The sequence below is a fragment of the Brassica napus genome, unplaced genomic scaffold (assembly GCF_020379485.1).
Source record: "Brassica napus cultivar Da-Ae unplaced genomic scaffold, Da-Ae ScsIHWf_1267;HRSCAF=1811, whole genome shotgun sequence".
In the NCBI taxonomy this organism is placed as follows: Eukaryota; Viridiplantae; Streptophyta; class Magnoliopsida; order Brassicales; family Brassicaceae; genus Brassica; species Brassica napus.
In genome coordinates, this window is record NW_026014685.1 from 29,912 (window position 1) to 47,636 (window position 17,725).

The following is a 17,725-nucleotide window of genomic DNA, read 5'->3' on the forward strand; positions in this document are numbered from 1 at the left end:
ATGCACGGATATAAATATTTACGTAATATTTGAATTAAAATAATTTATAAAAGTTTAATTGTTTAGAATTTTTAAGTTATTTTGTAATTTTCATGTACAATAAAAATATATTATTATTATTATCTTCTCATATTAATTGAATATGTGATTTCACATATACTATTTTGTATTATTTCAAATATTTATTTTTCATATGTTAAATTACATCTCTTATTTGAATTAAACAGTGATTTTAATATTGGATTATTATTTTCTTAATTTCATGTAGTTCAGTTCATTCTCTTATATTTGTAAATTTTGTATAAATGGGTATATGTATTAGAAAAATTAGAAAACATAACTATTAAATCAGAGTTGTATTAATAAACATAACTTGTAATATTTTAAAATTTTATATACGGTTTTTAACACTACTACACATTAAATCATAATTTTTTTTTTAATTATTAAGAATGATTGGTTATTTATGTTTTAGTATACTGGATTGTACCAATTTTCTGATTACAAATTTTTTTGTTACAATTAAATTTAAATAATAACATATTATTCAATTTTGTTTGCTTTTATCTTAGGATGAAAGATATATTTTGTAAGATTATGTATAATTTGATGTATGCTGTTTTCAATCAAATTAGAAAAAAATCGAAGTGTTGATAAAATTTTCTATAAAAATTCTAATCATTCAATCAAAAATATATTGATAAATAAGAAATCTTATTTATTTTGTTGCAGCCACACAATTTTAAATATTTATTTAGTTTTAAAATAATCATAAGATATAATCATTTTTGAAAAAGAATGAGATATTAAATAATCATTTATGTTGTTTAGAATTTTTTTTCTTTATTAATTATTAGATCAATACAAATTTTAATCAAAAAAATTATTAAATCAAAAGATATTTATAAGAATATCTGAATTATTCTCTTTTTAATTTGTTTTGTGAAGTTATGTTTATATATATTTATAAGTATATATATTTAAAATTTATAGATATTTTTTTTTGTTGCAGGAAACATAAAGAATAATAAAATTAAATTCGTTTTTATATAAAAATCTATGTTTATATTTTAAAAATATTTCTTTTTTATTATTTTTATGCTTTAGTAAAAAAGGAAATTACATTAAGAAGTTAATCACAATTATTAAGAAAAAGAAAACATAAATAATTGTTAATAATGGCAATAAGAAATAATATTATTAGTTCATTAAGGGTATCAGTGTAATAAACCATTGTGAAAGTTAACGTGAGCGCGACACGTAGGAAACTGACTTCTCAAATAATATTATAGAGATTACTAATTTGCGGGATACTCAACACGGCTTTCATAGTATGGACCTTTACATATTAGTGTTCTAGATGTTTTCCTGCACCATGTGCAGTAAGTACTTTTTTTAATCTAACTTATATTTAAAAATAAATTTTATTAAATATTATAGATTTTACTATTTTCTTACTAATATTTAATATAGGTTTGATATATATTAAATCAATTTGTATAAAACTAATAAAATGATATAAAATTGTATAATTATCAAAAACTTAGCCTACACGTATTTATAAAATTTGTAGGTATATAAAAAAACTAATGATCTTACGATTAGATATTTAAATTTTTAAAAAATTATAGAAATTTTTGAAAGCTTTAGTAATACAAATTGTATAATTATACAAAAATAATAATATTTCGAAATTTGAAATGTTATATGAATATATTTATTTTATGGATGATGTATGAACTATTACCTTATTTAAAAAAAAGTTTACCAAAAATAAATATCAGTATTAAATGTAATATATGAATTATTACCATATTCTAATAAGTTTGCCAAAAATATAAATTAATATTAAATAAAATTATCCATGTCATATTTTTTCGGAAACCATGTCATCAATTTCATTAGCCATGTCATATTTGTTTTGTGAAATTGATTGTATAGAGGACATGTGGCAAAATCATTTCGCAAATATAGTCTAGGAGATAGACATTTAATAATTACCTTGACTAAAAACCAAACCCATAAATAATTTATTATTAATAAAATTATGAAATTATTTATGTTTTTAATTATATTAATCAGCTGTTTTTATATATTTAATTTATTTTTCAATTTTAAAAATCATTGCATTTTCTTTAAACATGTATAATAATTTATAATTTTTTTCTATAGCATGCCAAGTTACAGTTCTTTATTTCTTCATATTTTAAATTCATAAATATTGTTTTTATATATCACATATAATTTTCTAATTACATATATATGATGAATTGTTTATATGATATCAAATATTTGCCATACAATAGATGGTTTAACACGAAAAAATATTCAAGACTTAGTGAATGTAATGCGATTAAATATTACAAGTACATCAGTTAATAAAACATAAAACAAAAACGGAAAATGCATATCCGCACGATCATGCGGGTCAAGATCTAGTTTATATAAGCTAGCGGGTGATCAGGATGTGTTTAATGATGCCTATTTGTCCTCAAACCACAAAACAGAAAACATGGGAAAAGAAGAGTAACAAGTCAAGCTGTTGTTTTGGTATGTTAAAAGTCTTTGAGTTTTCTTGTTGCAGTAGTCTACTGTCTCTCACTCATACACAAACATTCCTCTGTTTTCTTTTCTTTGAAAACTAACAAAAACAGAACAAAAGAAACATGAAGAAAACCTGCAATTTTCTGCAGTTTGCAATAGGAGGTAAACACATGTTTGTGTTATGCGGGGAAAAGATTAGCATATGTTTCGTGAAGTACAAATTAACACTCCTTACAAGAATACACATTACCTTTAAGGTTAGGCATAACACACGCTTGACAACAGGTGTTCTAATCAGAAAAATGTGTTGATATTGAAACGATGGTTATGAAGAAAATGAATTATCACATCTCCAGATATCATTTCGTACGTGTTCCAGCAGTCCAGTGAACTATTTTCTTATGTATTTCTCCTATATGAATGATTTCAGTCGTTTTATTCACCATTTTCTATGTTAATATTTAGAGTTTAAAAACAAAACACTTCAAATTCATTATAGAGAGGAGGAGGAGGCACTTGTGAAACTTGTGAAGCAAACAAAAGAATGGATCAAGAAAGTCCTCTTTTTTTTGTGACATCAAGACAAGTATCGATCAGTGAAGGGGGAAGATAAGGATAAATACTTTTGGAATTGTATATTTAAAACAGCAACTAGAGTCAGAAAACAACGAAGGCCAACAAAAGAAATCAATGAAAGAGCATAATTTTATTACACTGGATACTGAATACCTGAAGAAAGGATACGTTTACCTTTGGTGTCTAGCTTTGGTGGGAACCAAAAAGGACCGGGGAAAGCTAGGTCCCCACCCCTCTCTTTCCAAACATCATCCATGCATTTTATTCCAAAGCTCGTGTCGCTTAAATGATAGATGCAGTTTGGTTTCTTGTCATGCAAACAAGATGCCGGGAGACAAATGCACTCACCTCCAAAGTCTTTAGTATACACAGCGTTTCCTTCCTTGTCTATTCTCAACACAAGGAATTTGTCCAATTCACTTCTCCCGTCTTGTGGGTTGATATCTTTGGACAATTTGACCAGAAAAGTCTCACCTGTGTGTGACGACTCCACCAAGTAGTGCTCCATCCTGCAAGACCAGTCCGAGTACTTCCAGTCGAACTTTCTCAGAAACTCTTTGTCGAAAAACGTACCCGTGCTCTTTACATACATGTCTTCAAACACGCGTTGTTTCGGGTACGACAACATCTGAATCTTTGGTTCGTTCACGTGTCTCCCAAGATTACATGATGCTGTGTAGTTTCCTCCCGAAGCTGGCATGGAGAACAGACCATCTCTCTTGGAGTACATTACATGGGAGGAGAAGAAGCTGGGGTCTAAGATTCTGATGTTGCTCCACTTGCAATTTCGCTGAGCAGGCCTACATAAGCTTAGCTGAGGTCCCAAGAACTTGACAGCCACGATGCAGTCTTCATCCTCAGGAGAAGAAGAGGACATGGCTACGTTGGTTACAATTTGGGTTTGGCAATGAGGCAGAGTTACAAGAGGAGGCAGAGGAATGCGTTTTGGGTCTGTATACGACGCATAGGGGTCGAAGTCATCTTGAAGACGAATGGTCCCATTTTTCAAAGTTGCTACCCAGCCGTGGGATGCTCCTATTGTTCCCATCCCCTTTGCTAACTCCATAGGCACTTTCTTTTCTGTGCAGTCTATCAAGTTATCAACGTAGCTGTAGATAGCTAGATATCCAACGTCACCATCTCTCACAGTAGTTCCACAAGGTGTTACTTTGAAGATGTGATTAGAGAAGCTCCGATAAGAAGCGGTGAGGTGGCTTACTCCGAAGGATCGCTTGAGCCGCCTGAGAAGATGAGACATGGCTGCTTTGGAGGTTACGAGGATAAATAACCAGTCTCTTGATCAGAAGTAAGAGGATATATTAACTTGTCGGATTGGTCACCAAGTAAGCAATACTCTTGGCCCTAATTTTCATATTACTCTAATAGGGATATAACTATCCCCTATATATTATTTGTAAAACATTACAACTTCTTTTTGTAACCACATGTCATCACTAGGATAATTCTTAGAATTACTAGAAAAATAGGTTGGTCCATCTAATTATATAATAATTTTTTTATTAAACTAACCATAAATTCATTATTAAAGTCATTTATTATTTTCTTAAATAAAGATTACGGAATTGTCTAATGTGGGTAAAGTATATATGACAATTAATGATTTTGAATAATAAAGATCTGATAAAAAAATGTATCTTCTATCAAATTTTTTTAATTTAAAACTATTAAAATAACTTTTAAAAAAAAACAAAATAACCATATTATAAAAATTTAGATTTTTCTGCATATTTTATATTTTAAATTTTTAAAAATGACTATAAATTACTAAAACTGTTAAAAGTCTCACATTCAAATTTTGCGATCCATGGTTTAAATTTTTTGTTATGACAAAATACAAATGATTACAAAATCATATAAGTAAAAGTCTAATTTAATTAATTATTAAGATTTAAAATATATATGTATATATATATCATTCTAAATTAAACTATAAACCATATTGAATAAATAAATATTTTAGTTTCAAAATTTACTTTGAATAATTTTTTTTGATAAAAGTTTTGAACTAACATTGATAAATTTTTTTAAATTATCAATTACTAAAATTATTAATCCCACAATAAAAATTTTGTTATCAGTAATTTAAAGTTTTTGCTATTAAAGATACACATGATAAAAAAAACATATGAGTAGAAAGCATCATTTAAAAAAATAGACATTAATATTAAAAATATACTATATATGTTAATATCATTTAAATTTAATTACATATCCTATCATTTTTTTAAAAAAAAATTGTTTGGATTAATAAAATTGATTTATACGTTCGCACCAATTTAATTATATATGTAATAGTTACTGAATTTTAATTTTTCAATATATATTTATTATTCATAATATGTAAGAACATATAATACATAAAATAATGTATATATATAATTTTTATCCCGCGCAAGGTGCGAGTCTTAATCTAGTATATTAATTGAATGGGAAAATTCCATATAAATACAAAACATTAATTATTATTTTCAACTTAATACACAGGTTTTTAAAGTGACCGAAACAGTACACAAACTAATTTTTTTGTATTCCTTTAAAACACCAACTAAAGGCCATGTAGCTATTTTAGTTTGACTCATTACCACCATTACCAAAACTGTTAACACCTTAAATTAGCAATCTTGCCGTTTAATGTTAAACCATGGTTAACGAACTAACCTTTTATCTTAAACATGTCGATTAGTTTACTCTCCCCAAACCGGAAAACCCTAATTTCTAAGAAAGAGAGCAATTAATTTTCATAAAACAAATCACCTTCTTGACGTCAAAAAAAAAAAAAAACAAGTCACTCTTCACGTCAAAAAAAAAAATCACTTTGTTCTCGCTTTCAGAGTGTTCGCCATAAAAGTGTAATCTTTGAGAGACGAAGTGTCTTTGTGGTTTTGTTGGAGTTGTTGCTGTAATTGTCCATCGCTTAAAGAAATAAGTTGTCTGTGTTGTTGGTTGTGTGTTTGTTGGAACTGAACCTTTGATTAAACACACAAAGAGAAGGTGAAATCAAGAGAAGAACAAGTGGAAGCAAGAAAGCTTGCCACACAAGAAAATAAGAATGAAGGAAGTGACCAAGGCGTCACTTAGAAGAAGAACAACGAAGTGTAGCAGAACAAAGAAGAAAGATGAAGAAGAGACTTGGTCTGCAAGAAACGAAGGAGCTAGAAGAAGATCCAACTTGGACAACATGTAGTAAGTAGAGAAATCTACTATTAGTATGTATGTGTGTGTAATGTTGTAAGATATCCAACTCTAATAAAGAAAAATAGTTTGAGAAGTAACATGTAGACATACAAGATAAACTCTCTTTTCTCTCTACAAAGACAGACAAGCGTGACTGAGAAAGTCAAAAGAGAATGAGTGTGTGTGCGCGCTTGTGTTATGACATTTTAGGGAAAAAGTTAAAGGAAAATTTACACTTAGTGACGGGATGAGGTAGGTGACTTTGGTAAGTACCCCGTGGGCTAATTGTCATGCTCACTGATTCGACGCCAGACGGAGGCGAACTGTCCATTCTGTCACCACTGGGTGTTGGGCCTTGTCCCCAGCCCAGGTAAAGCCCTCCCGGGTGAAGTGGACCGCTGCCTAACCGGACCTAGGGGAATGATCCACGTAAGTGGGGAACCCCTGGATTATCAAAAAAAAAAAAATTTACACTTAGTTTTTTTTTTTAATGATTAATTAATTTATAAAATAAGAAAGGAAGAAAAAAGAATTTTCAAAGCCGTGGCCGTCATTCTCCTTCCGTTTCCAGATCTCCTTCCCGCTCGGATTTGAGTCCGTCTAGGTCTCTTTGGCGCTCTTCTTCTTCATCTCCTTCCCGGAGTGACAGTTCAGGGAATCGCAGCCCAGCAAGTATGCCTTATTCATATTGGTTCGGTGTGTGAATATCTTTGTACAGGTTTGATATATTTACCGGACTATATATAGTCAATGTTGTTACAGAGAATCCAGGACAATCTAACAAAGAGAGAGAGAGATCTCTGTATAATCTAAAACTGAATAGTAACATAATTTCCTATATTCTGTCAAGATCTGGATCCTCACCCAGCAAGTATGCCTTCGCCCATTTAAAATGTTGTTAGGGTTATCTTTGATATCTCCTAGATTTCATTTGGTTGATGTTGTGAAGTGTGTGTGTTTTGATGGTTTATTTCGTTGAATCAATTCGATTTGAGTGAGAAAAGTTTGTATGTTTTTGATGATCGGTGCAACTCTAAGGTAAGTAAGAGAGATCGATTTTGGAAACACAACGTATCAATCAATAAACTAGAGATGGTTTTGCTATTGATGTATTTTTTTTTGGGTCAAATGCTATTGATGTATAAGCTCATTGTTTTTTATGAAACAACAATAGTTAGACCCAATTAATGTGTAATAGAGATTTATCTGCTCTTTTGCTAGTTATTAATCTTCTCAAGAGGCATCGACAATTGACAGACCTTCTTGTTTTACTAGGTACGTATATGCTTCTGATATGTGTAGTTTACTCGTAGATAATTTTTTGAAGTTTAACTTTGTTTTGATATTCTAATTTTGTTCCAAATATGATAGCAGTAGCAACACAGCTGTGATTCTTGTCACAGATGCATCTATTGGTGCCTTCTGAAGGCGTTTTTTATGGAGTCTACAACGAGATATCTTCATGGCCTTACATAAAAGATGAAGAAAACTCAGAAGAAGACTATTTTGGTCCAAAAACTGGGCAGGGTCTTTTGGAGTTCAAGTGCAAGAGTAAGATTCAGAAGCATGGGTTGGCTGGGACAGTCTCTGCAAAGTAACTTGTCTCAGAAGCTAACAAATGCTCTCTCTCGAATCATTGAGCCTCGGTGCTCGCATGGGATTGAGAATCTTGTAAATACTTAGTTGTTCACAGTTCACAAATACTGCAAGTGATTCAGAAATCTTCCAGAGAATTGTTATAACTTTCTTTTGAGTTAAAAATCAGGTCAACGCTGTTAAAAGCGTTATTCAATAAAGTGGTCATGCATTGCTTCTTTCCTCGCAAGTACCAGTACGAACTGACCAGTCAATAGCTTCATCCTCCAGGTGAACCTTCAATTCAAATTCAAGTTTTTATTTGCGTAATTTATAATTCAAACCAACTAAAAAGAAAAGAACCTAGTAGTATGCATTAAGGGCATCAGCATTGGGACTTCTTAAGCCCACTTCTTAGTAAATTTGGGTCGAAATTTAAATCAAAAAGACTGGATATGTTTGGAAAAACTTCTAAGTTAAGAAGTTATTTGGCTCGTCCTTCAGGGGCACGTGTCGCAAGTGGACGGTTTGCAAACACGGAAACGGGTTTGTCTCTCTCTCTTTCTCTCTCTCTCTCTCGTTCGTCTCATTTATTTCTTTTCTCGATCTCTCTCGACGCCGAAGGCACCAAATCGGAAGCGTTGACGACGATTCGGTGTTGTTGTTGCGGACATCGTCTCCTCTAAGCCTCTCCTCAATTGCGATCTCTCTTCTTTCGAGCGATCTCTTCCGTCACCTTCAAATTCGAAATCATCCTCTCCTCCGACTCTTCAAATCTTAACAAGGTATCTGTTCCTCATCCCTCGATTTTCTTTTGATTATATCTTCGCTGTTGGTGATTGTTTGGTTCGTGCATGACTCTTATTTATCCGAAACTGATTTTTTTTTGGAAATAAAAATGGAAAATTCGAATGGATAGATTTATTCCCTTGATTGTTTAGTGAATTAGGGTTTGGTTTCTGTTAGATAATTAAAAAAAAATGTGATGAATGGGTTAGCTATGTTCGGAATCGCTTGTTAATGTTCAAGTTGCTCCTATCTCACCCGGGTTTGTGAACTCTTTAAATGTTTAAACTCTTGAAAATAATATTGTTATAGTTAGTTTTTGAAAGTGAGATTGTTAATGTTAGCTCTACTTTACTTAAAGGTGTGATTTTTAGTGTTATGTCAAGTTGCGAGTAGGAAATGAATGTTTTGGTTTAGGCTTAGGTAGATAGGTTTGATAAAATTGTAGTTGCCTTCGTATAGGATGAGTGAAGTTTCTGTAGTTGCCAGTAGAAAATGAATGTTTCTGTTCTTGTTACTGCTTACATAGCTGTAGTTGTGTGAAGTGTTATTTGGGTATAGCTTTGTAGTTGTGTGAAGAGTTATTACTTGAATGCTGTAAGGGAACTTGAATGCTTTGTAGTTGAGTGAACTGTTAGGAGGAATTTAATGAGGATTTCTAGTTTTGTGAGATGGTTAAAGGTTTCGTTACTATGGTTCGCGCTTTAAAATTGGTTTGGTGTTTTAGTTTGTTTGGTCTGTTTGTTTGTGGCTATATGATTGGATCTTGTTTGTTTCTAACCGCAATGTGTGTAGTATATAATTTGGCTATATAATTTAGTTACTTGATTGCTTTTTTGGTTGCTATGAGTGTAGTAACTGATGATTAGACCCTGGTAGTTTATGGTTAGGTCATTACTGACCGTCCTTAACTTTCTCAACTATTTAACAACCACCTTCTTTCACTCTTGTTTTCGAAATCAAACTAGTCTCCGGTTTCTATCGGGTCTCTCTTATATAATCTCTTTTGTTGTAATCGTTATGGATTCAAGGAATCCATTGAATCCATATGGTCAGTCCCCTAGTTTAGTCGGCCTCCTTAACAGTCAGAACTTTCCTTTTGAAAGTTATCAAGCGGGTGTCCACTTTGGAGAATCACAACAGTCATCAGAGATCCCTCCTTTTAGTTCACAAGAAACCGAGACACCAGTGGGCTCTAATAAGGAGAGAAAGAAGTGGACACCAGCTGCTGACGAGGTTATAATCAGCGCTTGGATAAACACGTCTAAGGATCCGGTTGTAGGAAATTCACAGAAGCTAGGGACTTTCTGGTCCCGAGTTGGTGAATATTATGCTGCATCTCCACATGCAGTACAGAGTGGTGACCCAAGAGAGCATCTCAATATAAAGCAGAGGTGGCACAAGATTAACGATTTCACTAACAAGTTCTGTGCTGCATATGCAGCAGCAGAGAGACAGATCACCTCTGGTCAAAGTGAGAACGATGTTCTCAAGGTGGCGCACGACATCTACTTCGCTGATCACAAGAAGAAATTTACTCTAGAGCATGCGTGGTGTCTCAAACTCTATCAAATCAACAATTGAAACATGATTTGATCGAACATATATGAGATAAATTTGGGTCTTAAAATTAAAATCGGTGAAGTTTATGCTATTGTAATTTTTTCTAACTTTGTAATTTTTTTTTCAACTTTGTAATTTTTTTTTTCTACTTTGTAATTTTTTTTTCAACTTTGTAATGTTCTTATGTTTAATGTTATATGTTTTATTATAAAATCCTACCAAACAATTATAAAACAAAAAACAAAATTTAATACTTTGCTAAGAACCTACCAAAACTTCTACCAATAATCTTTACTTTTACTCATGTATCTTACCAAAATCTCTTAATCTAATTATATTATTTTAACAACTTTTAAGTGCACTTACGTGAGAATGTCAACAGATGGCTTTACCATTCCAGTAACAAGGCCAGACAAGTCAGTGGTTAACTTTTCCAGGTCACGAGTGAGTTTCTGATCCGCATCTATAGTATTGCCTGAAATGTGGAAAACCTGAATAGGAGATTTGAGCCCAAAGAGATCTTTAGTGTCTCTAAATTTGCGACATCAACTTAAAACAAAAGAAACAATAAACAGCCTCTATCTAGCCTAGAACAGCCACAAATGGATAGTTGGTGAATTTGAGTTTTTATTTGGACAGTAGGTGCAATTTCTGTTTAACTAATGTCAAACTTAAGAAATTAAGATTCAACATGATTAAAATAATGTTTAAAGAGTTAAAGAATATTAAAATGAGAATTCTTTGATTAACCTGTAGAAACAACATCTCTAAATCTGATCTGCTACATTCTTTTGTTTTTTGAAATAATTTTTTTTTATTTAACTGTATGTGTAGCTTTTTGTTAATATTTTGGCGTTGATGGATTTTGCTAAAACCTTGTAGGTTTTATATAGGCCGCTACAAGAAAATGGGATTTTCGGCTTTGGCGTAAAAACACGATTTACCCGGCAGGAAAACATAAATTTTTGGTTTTGGCACGGAAAACAAGATTTTTTGGTTTTTAGGAGAAAACGAGTTTTTTGCGGGAAAACAACACTTTCTGGTTTTGCGGGAAAATAAGATTTTTTGGTTTTGGATGGAAAACGATATTTTTGGTATTGGCGGCAAAACGAAATTTTTTTGTTTCAACAAAAAAGAAAACGAGATTTTTTCGGTTTAGGCAGAAAACGAGATTTTTTCGGTTTAGGTGGAAAACGGAATTTTCCAGTTTTGAGGAAAGACATGATTTTTCGGTTTTAACCGGAAAACAAAATTTTTGGTTTTTACGGGAAACCGAACCTTTCTAGTTTTGGCGGAAAAATGAGTTTTTCTATTTTGGCAAATAAACGCGATTTTCCGTTTTTTTCGCAGATAACAGGATGATATTTTTTTGGTGAAAAATGTGATTTTTGATTTTAGATCCTCATGTAATTTTTGAATTGTTTTAGGGGTATAATCAATATTTTCTGTTTTAACTAAACCATCTACATCGGGATGATTCAATTTGGTTCATCTGTCTGATTTCAAAATCAGAAATTTCCTAGGATAACCTTTTTAATATTTTTTAAAGCCACAAAGAGGAAAATAACCAAAAATGATTTCATTAAAAGGTACATGTATATTTATACATTTACGGTTAATTAATCTAGAATTAAAATTTAGAGTTAATGGTGGGCTTTTGGCGTGGAGTTAAAAATTTAAGAAATATAAATTTAAATTAAAAAAAAACGATTCAAAAAGCATTTTTAATCTCAGAAAAAAAATTGAAAAGCAAAAGAAAAATGAAATGAAAAAAGTCGCAAAGAAATTTTTTTATAAAAAGTTCGAATTTGAAAACATATATTTCGAAAATATATAAAAAAATATTTTATTTTATTTTTTATTTTTTTTCTTATTTTTATTATATATATATATATAAAGGAAGGAGTAGAATGGTCTTTTTATTCTCAATGAAACCTCTTTTGATCATTTACTCTTTGGAGGTTTTTTGGTGACAAAAACTTATAAAAAGCTCTTTAAAAATTTTACCCTTTAAAAATTAAATATAAATCTATAAAAGTCATCTAGATGAATCATTAAGTCTAAACGAACAACAATCTCATCTCCACTAACATGGATCATCTGGATGGTGAAACAAACATCTCCTTATTTTGTAGATTTGACGACAAAACTTGATTTTGCGATTTGACGGGAAAACTCGATTTTGCATATTTGGCAAAAAAAATCGATTTTTCAGTTTTGCCGGAAATTTTTTTTTTTTTTTGGTTTTGGCGGGAAACTCGATTTTGCAGTTTTGGCAGGAATGTTTGATTTGCGGCTTTGGCGGAAAAACTCGATTTTCTGATTTTGACGGGAAAACTCACGGGAAAATTCGATTTTGCGGGTTGGCGGGAAAACTGGATTTTGGGGTTTTAGCCCGAAAAACGATTTTGTGGTTTTGGAGAGAAAACTCAAACTTTTTGGCTTCACCAGGAAAACTCAATTTTTGGTTTAAACTTGAAAACTTAATTTTGCAATTTAGGTGAGAGAATGCGGTTTTGCGGTTTGAACAGAGAAACTCTTTTTTGAGGTTTTGGTAAAAGAATTCATTTTTGCGGGTTTATGAGAAAACTTGTTTTCAAGGTTTTGTTGAGAAATTTTGATTTTAAGGTTTGGTGAAAAAAATTGATTTTGTATAATCAAACAAATTTAAAATTTCAATACAAAGTTTTTTTTTTTTTTTGACGTCAAAAGGTCATTCTATTACTCAAACTTGAGGTGGTCTGGGTAACCAAACCGGAATAGAACAACCAACAAAATGTAACTCCCTATGAAAAGATCTAGCATTCTTAGCCAAAAAATCAGCAGTCCGATTGTGCGTCTGTGGAACGTGAGAGATTTTGAATGCTGGGAAGCATATCTGTAGCGTCCCTATCCTTTCCAATTCTGTCGAAAAGCTTGGCCACGCCTGAGGGTCCTTTACCATTGCAATTAGTTTCTTACAGTCTGTCCCAAAGCTTTGGCAGTTCGAATATTGTAGCATACTCTCCATCGCCCACCGCAGTGCTTCTACTTCCGAGTGTAAGGCTGATTCGCGTCGGGGAAGGTTCCTTGTTCCCATAAGTTGAGTGTTCCCTGAACTATCCATCCATGCCCATCCGCTTCCACTAAAGTTAGCAGAAGATTTCCAAGATCCATCTAACAAGCAAATATTTCCCAAGCGTACGACTTGGGGTTCCTCATTTATATTATCGTGTGCCACAAGTTGTACCACTTCATTAGCATCAAACCAAGCGTGACATTCACTCTCTGCATGTCTAACTAGATCCAATGGATCTCTATCTATTCCCCTGAAGAGCTTTTCATTCCTACCTTTCCAAATGTACCATATTATCCAGGGATATGGGTCCCTATCTTGCTCTGGCCCAATGATACTATTCTTCCTCCAGAATAGATAATCCATATTTGCGTAGACGCTCGAAAGCGGAAAAATATTTGGGCCTGTCGGAGTAGATGATAGAGACCACACTTGAAGAGCTGGTGGGCATTCAAAAATTGCATGTGTAACGGTCTCCTCCACTTCTCCACATCTTGGGCAATAATTATCGCACCTCATATTACGTCTAACTAAGTTCCTCGTTACTGCCACATGACCAGTTAACAACTGCCATATAAGATGACATATCTTCGTAGGAGCCTTCAATTTCCACGCAAAGGCTTGGAGCTTTGTAATACTTGGCTCTAAAACATCCTTTTCCTCCGCTACCTTTAATAAATTCTGAGCCACCCAATATCCAGATTTGACCGTGTATTGGCCATTTCTTGTAAAGTCCCAGCAGAAGGTATCACGACGATGAGTTGAACTTATTGCCAAGCTCCTTATGAATGGTATATCCTCAGGATGAACATAATTCTCCAATAGTCCCACATCCCATTCCTTTACTCCCTGATCAATAAGATCGCTTACTCTCATATTAGGATGCATCACAGGCGCTATGGGGACAGCTGGCCTCGCGGGGGTCGATGGGATCCATGGATCCTCCCATACCTTAACTTCATAGCCTGAATGAATCTTCTGTCTAATGCCCAGTAATAGCAATTTTCTTGCACCAGAAATGCTAGTCCACACATAGGATGGGCTGGTTACAGCGTTTGCTCTCAAGGGAGAACTCAATCTATAATATCTTCCCCGTAAAACTCGAGCGACAAGAGAATCAGGGAACTGTACTAGTCTCCATAGTTGTTTAGCCAGAAGCGCCAGATTGAACTCATGAATCATTCGGAAGCCAATTCCACCCTCCTCTCTTGGTAGACACACTTTTTCCCATTTTGCCCAGTGTATACCTCTCTTTGGTGGATTCGAGCTCCACCAGAATTGGCCGATGGCACTGGCTAAATTTTCGCATATCTCCAATGGGAGCAGGAAAGTCGACATGACGTATGTCGGGAGAGCAAGCAGGATGGATTTAATCAACACTTCCTTTCCACCTTTTGAGAGCCATCTACCTATCCATCCATTCACTCTATGCATCAGCTTATCTTTCAGGAATGCAAAAAGTTTGCATTTAGATCCGCTTATGTCTTCGGGGATGCCCAAGTATGTTCCCATTCCACCTTCATTCTGTATCCCAAGTGCATCTTTGATCTCTTGTCTAGTGGTTGCATTAATCCGCTTACCGAAGAGTAAGGACGATTTATCAAAGTTGATACATTGACCAGATGCTTTGCCATATCTTCTGACTACTTTCATTACTTCTTCACATTCACGGGGCTCCGCCTTACAGAAGAAAAGGCTATCATCAGCAAAGAGAAGGTGGGATACCGACGGACACGTGCGTGTAACACGCATCCCTGTTATCTTCCCTTGTATCTCTGCATGATTAAGAAGGCTAGCGAGCGCTTCCGTGCATAGAATAAAAATGAAAGGAGACAAAGGATCTCCTTGGCGTAATCCTCTACCTGGAGTAATATTCCCTCTTGGCTCTCCATTCATGAGAACTTTATATTTCACCGATGTAATGCATCGCATGACCCAGCTGATCCAAGTCTCTGAGAATCCCATCTTACGCAGGACAGCTTCAATAAAGGACCACTCCATCCTATCATATGCTTTGCTCATGTCTGTCTTGATGGCCATCCTTTTATTCCGCCCACTTGGCTTTGTTCGCAATGCATGGAACATTTCCTGAGCGATCATAACATTATCTGAAATCTGTCTCCCAGCAACAAAGGCTGACTGGGTTTCCGATATCAAGCCTGGTAGTACTTTTTTTAACCTCTGGCATAAGACCTTAGAGATTATCTTGTAGCTGACATTGCACAGACTAATGGGCCTAAACTGAGCCATTGCATTTGGCCTTGTTACCTTCGGGATAAGACATATATTTGTATCATTCAGTCCACTCGCCATTACCCCCTCAAACAGGAATTTATTAACCATAAGAGTTAAATCCTCTTTTACTATATCCCAGAATTTCTGGTAAAAAAGCGCAGTCATCCCATCTGGTCCTGGGGCCTTCTCTGGATGCATGGCAAAAAGCGCTAATTTGACTTCCCATGCAGAGACCGGGGCTGTAAGGTTGGCATTCATATCACCAGTAATCGTTGTTGGAACTTGAGCTAATGCCTCCTCAATTTCCTCTGGATTCGACGATTCAAAAATTTGCCTAAAATAACTAGTAGCAATGGCTACTAGTCCTTCTTCATCCTCAACAATATTTCCATTCTCATCTAGGAGCTGTGTGATCTTATTCCTTGCTCTTCTTTGCTTCGTCAAGGCATGGAAAAATTTTGTATTTCTATCTCCTTCTCTCAACCAAAACACCCGACTCTTCTGCTTCCAGAACATCTCTTCTGCTTTAAGGGCATCTGAGAGTTCTTTTAGGGCTGCTGCAATTTCTTCAGTTGTGGCATTATCATCTGCATACAATCCTTCTACCTTTTCTTTAAGCTCCTCCACTAGTTTTGCCGAATTGACATTATTTTTCCTTCGCCATTCACTCAAGGCTCTCCTGCAGCTGGAGATATGTTCCATGATAGACGCATTGGGAGGAAGATCAGGAGATTTCCATCCCTCAAGGATAACTTGCCGTAGCTCTTCATTATCCAACCATCTTTTGTCAAACTTAAACTTTTTGGATCTTCTCGTTGGCTTTATGAGTATATCTGCAAGAATCGGACGATGATCCGATCCCCATAGCCTCATGTACTTTACTGCCGAGTGGGGAAACTTCTCATGCCAGTCTGTATTTCCTATAGCTCTGTCTAAAGGACATCGGACTGTTGATCCTCCTGCCCTCTTCCCCACCCAAGAAAGCATATCACCTGTGAAAGGAAATTCTAGCATACCACAATCATTAAGCATCTGCTTAAAAGGAAGAAAAGAACTAGCAGGACGTTGTCTTCCTCCTGCTTTCTCATCATGACATGTTATTTCATTAAGATCTCCTATCATGAACCAAGGTCCATTTCTTGTTGTTGAGAAACGCGTAAGACGTTCCCAAACTTGATCTCTTCTTTCTAATACAGGGTCTCCATAAACAAACGTCATATAGACTTTTATTCCATCAATGACTGCCTCAATGTCAATCATACGATTATTTGAAAATAAAAAATAAAACATTAACTTGAAATTCATCCATAAAAAATAAAGCTAAACCTCCGCTGAGTCCAAGTGGCTCAACAGTAAACAAATGATCAAATCCTAAGTCGGTCTGAATGTTTTGCAACAGCCGCCTTTTATTCTTCGTCTCAGAAAGAAACACAAGTCCTGGGCGATGCTTCTGACACATCTCCGTAAGGCGTCGAACTGTGAGGTCGTTCCCAATCCCTCGACAGTTCCAACTGAGTGTCTTCATGGATGATGCCTGGAGGTGTTTTTGGACCCCTCCAAACCAGAATCGTTGCGTGAACTGTCCCTACGGATCTTCTTGTGTCCCGAACGATGAGTTTCTGAGCGTAGTACGTCACGAGAAGATGATCTACGCAGCTTCGGAGATCCCCGACGGAGGAACTCTGCTTTCTTTTTTGGAAGGCCGAGAGGGATGCCTGCCCTGCTTCCAATTTTGCGTGAGGACGAAGCTCTAGGCTTCCCTTTCGTAGCCTCCACTCCCTCCGCACCAACTGCTGGCGCGTCCTTTATGGCTTCAGCATCCATATCCATAAGTTCATCCCCCAGCAAGTCATCATCATTATCCACAACCATCAAAGAATCCTCGCGATCCACATCCTCCATATTACTTGTGCCAATGATCTCCATGTCATTTAAAGCCCCTATTATCTGAGCGTCATCAAGCTGTGCTTTCTCCTTAGGAGAGAAAGACAATAATCGAACTGTGTCTCTGTCTCTTCTAGTAACATTTTCATCACGGCCCTGTCGAGACGGAGTTACTATCGCACTTGCGATCTTTTTTCTGCTACTGCGATCCTCCATGCTTATATCAGCTGACCTTTGAGGAGACGGGCTGTCAGTTTGCCTTAAGTTCATTCCATGATCATAAGGCTCACAATTTATCATTTCCATGCCCAG

The 17,725-nt window shown here is 34.7% G+C and overlaps 3 protein-coding genes across 3 annotated transcripts; 1 reads left to right on the forward strand and 2 right to left on the reverse strand.

The window, feature by feature from the left end:
- Window positions 1–3,253: 3,253 nt before the first annotated feature.
- Window positions 3,254–4,378, reverse strand: LOC125596711. The gene has a single exon (XM_048771766.1). The coding sequence runs from the start codon at window positions 4,376–4,378 to the stop codon at window positions 3,254–3,256; it is 1,125 nt and encodes a 374-aa protein (XP_048627723.1).
- Window positions 4,379–9,696: 5,318 nt separating this feature from the next.
- LOC125596707 (glutathione S-transferase T3-like) lies at window positions 9,697–10,260 on the forward strand. The gene has a single exon (XM_048771763.1). It carries the CDS (start codon window positions 9,697–9,699, stop codon window positions 10,258–10,260), a length of 564 nt encoding a protein of 187 aa, XP_048627720.1.
- Window positions 10,261–10,601: 341 nt separating this feature from the next.
- On the reverse strand, window positions 10,602–16,651 carry LOC111212869. The gene is made up of 4 exons (XM_048771764.1): window positions 15,157–16,651; window positions 13,933–14,952; window positions 13,181–13,839; window positions 10,602–10,730 (listed from the first exon to the last, which is right to left on the reverse strand). The coding sequence occupies exons 1-4, from the start codon at window positions 16,649–16,651 to the stop codon at window positions 10,602–10,604; spliced, it is 3,303 nt and encodes a 1,100-aa protein (XP_048627721.1).
- Window positions 16,652–17,725: the final 1,074 nt, after the last annotated feature.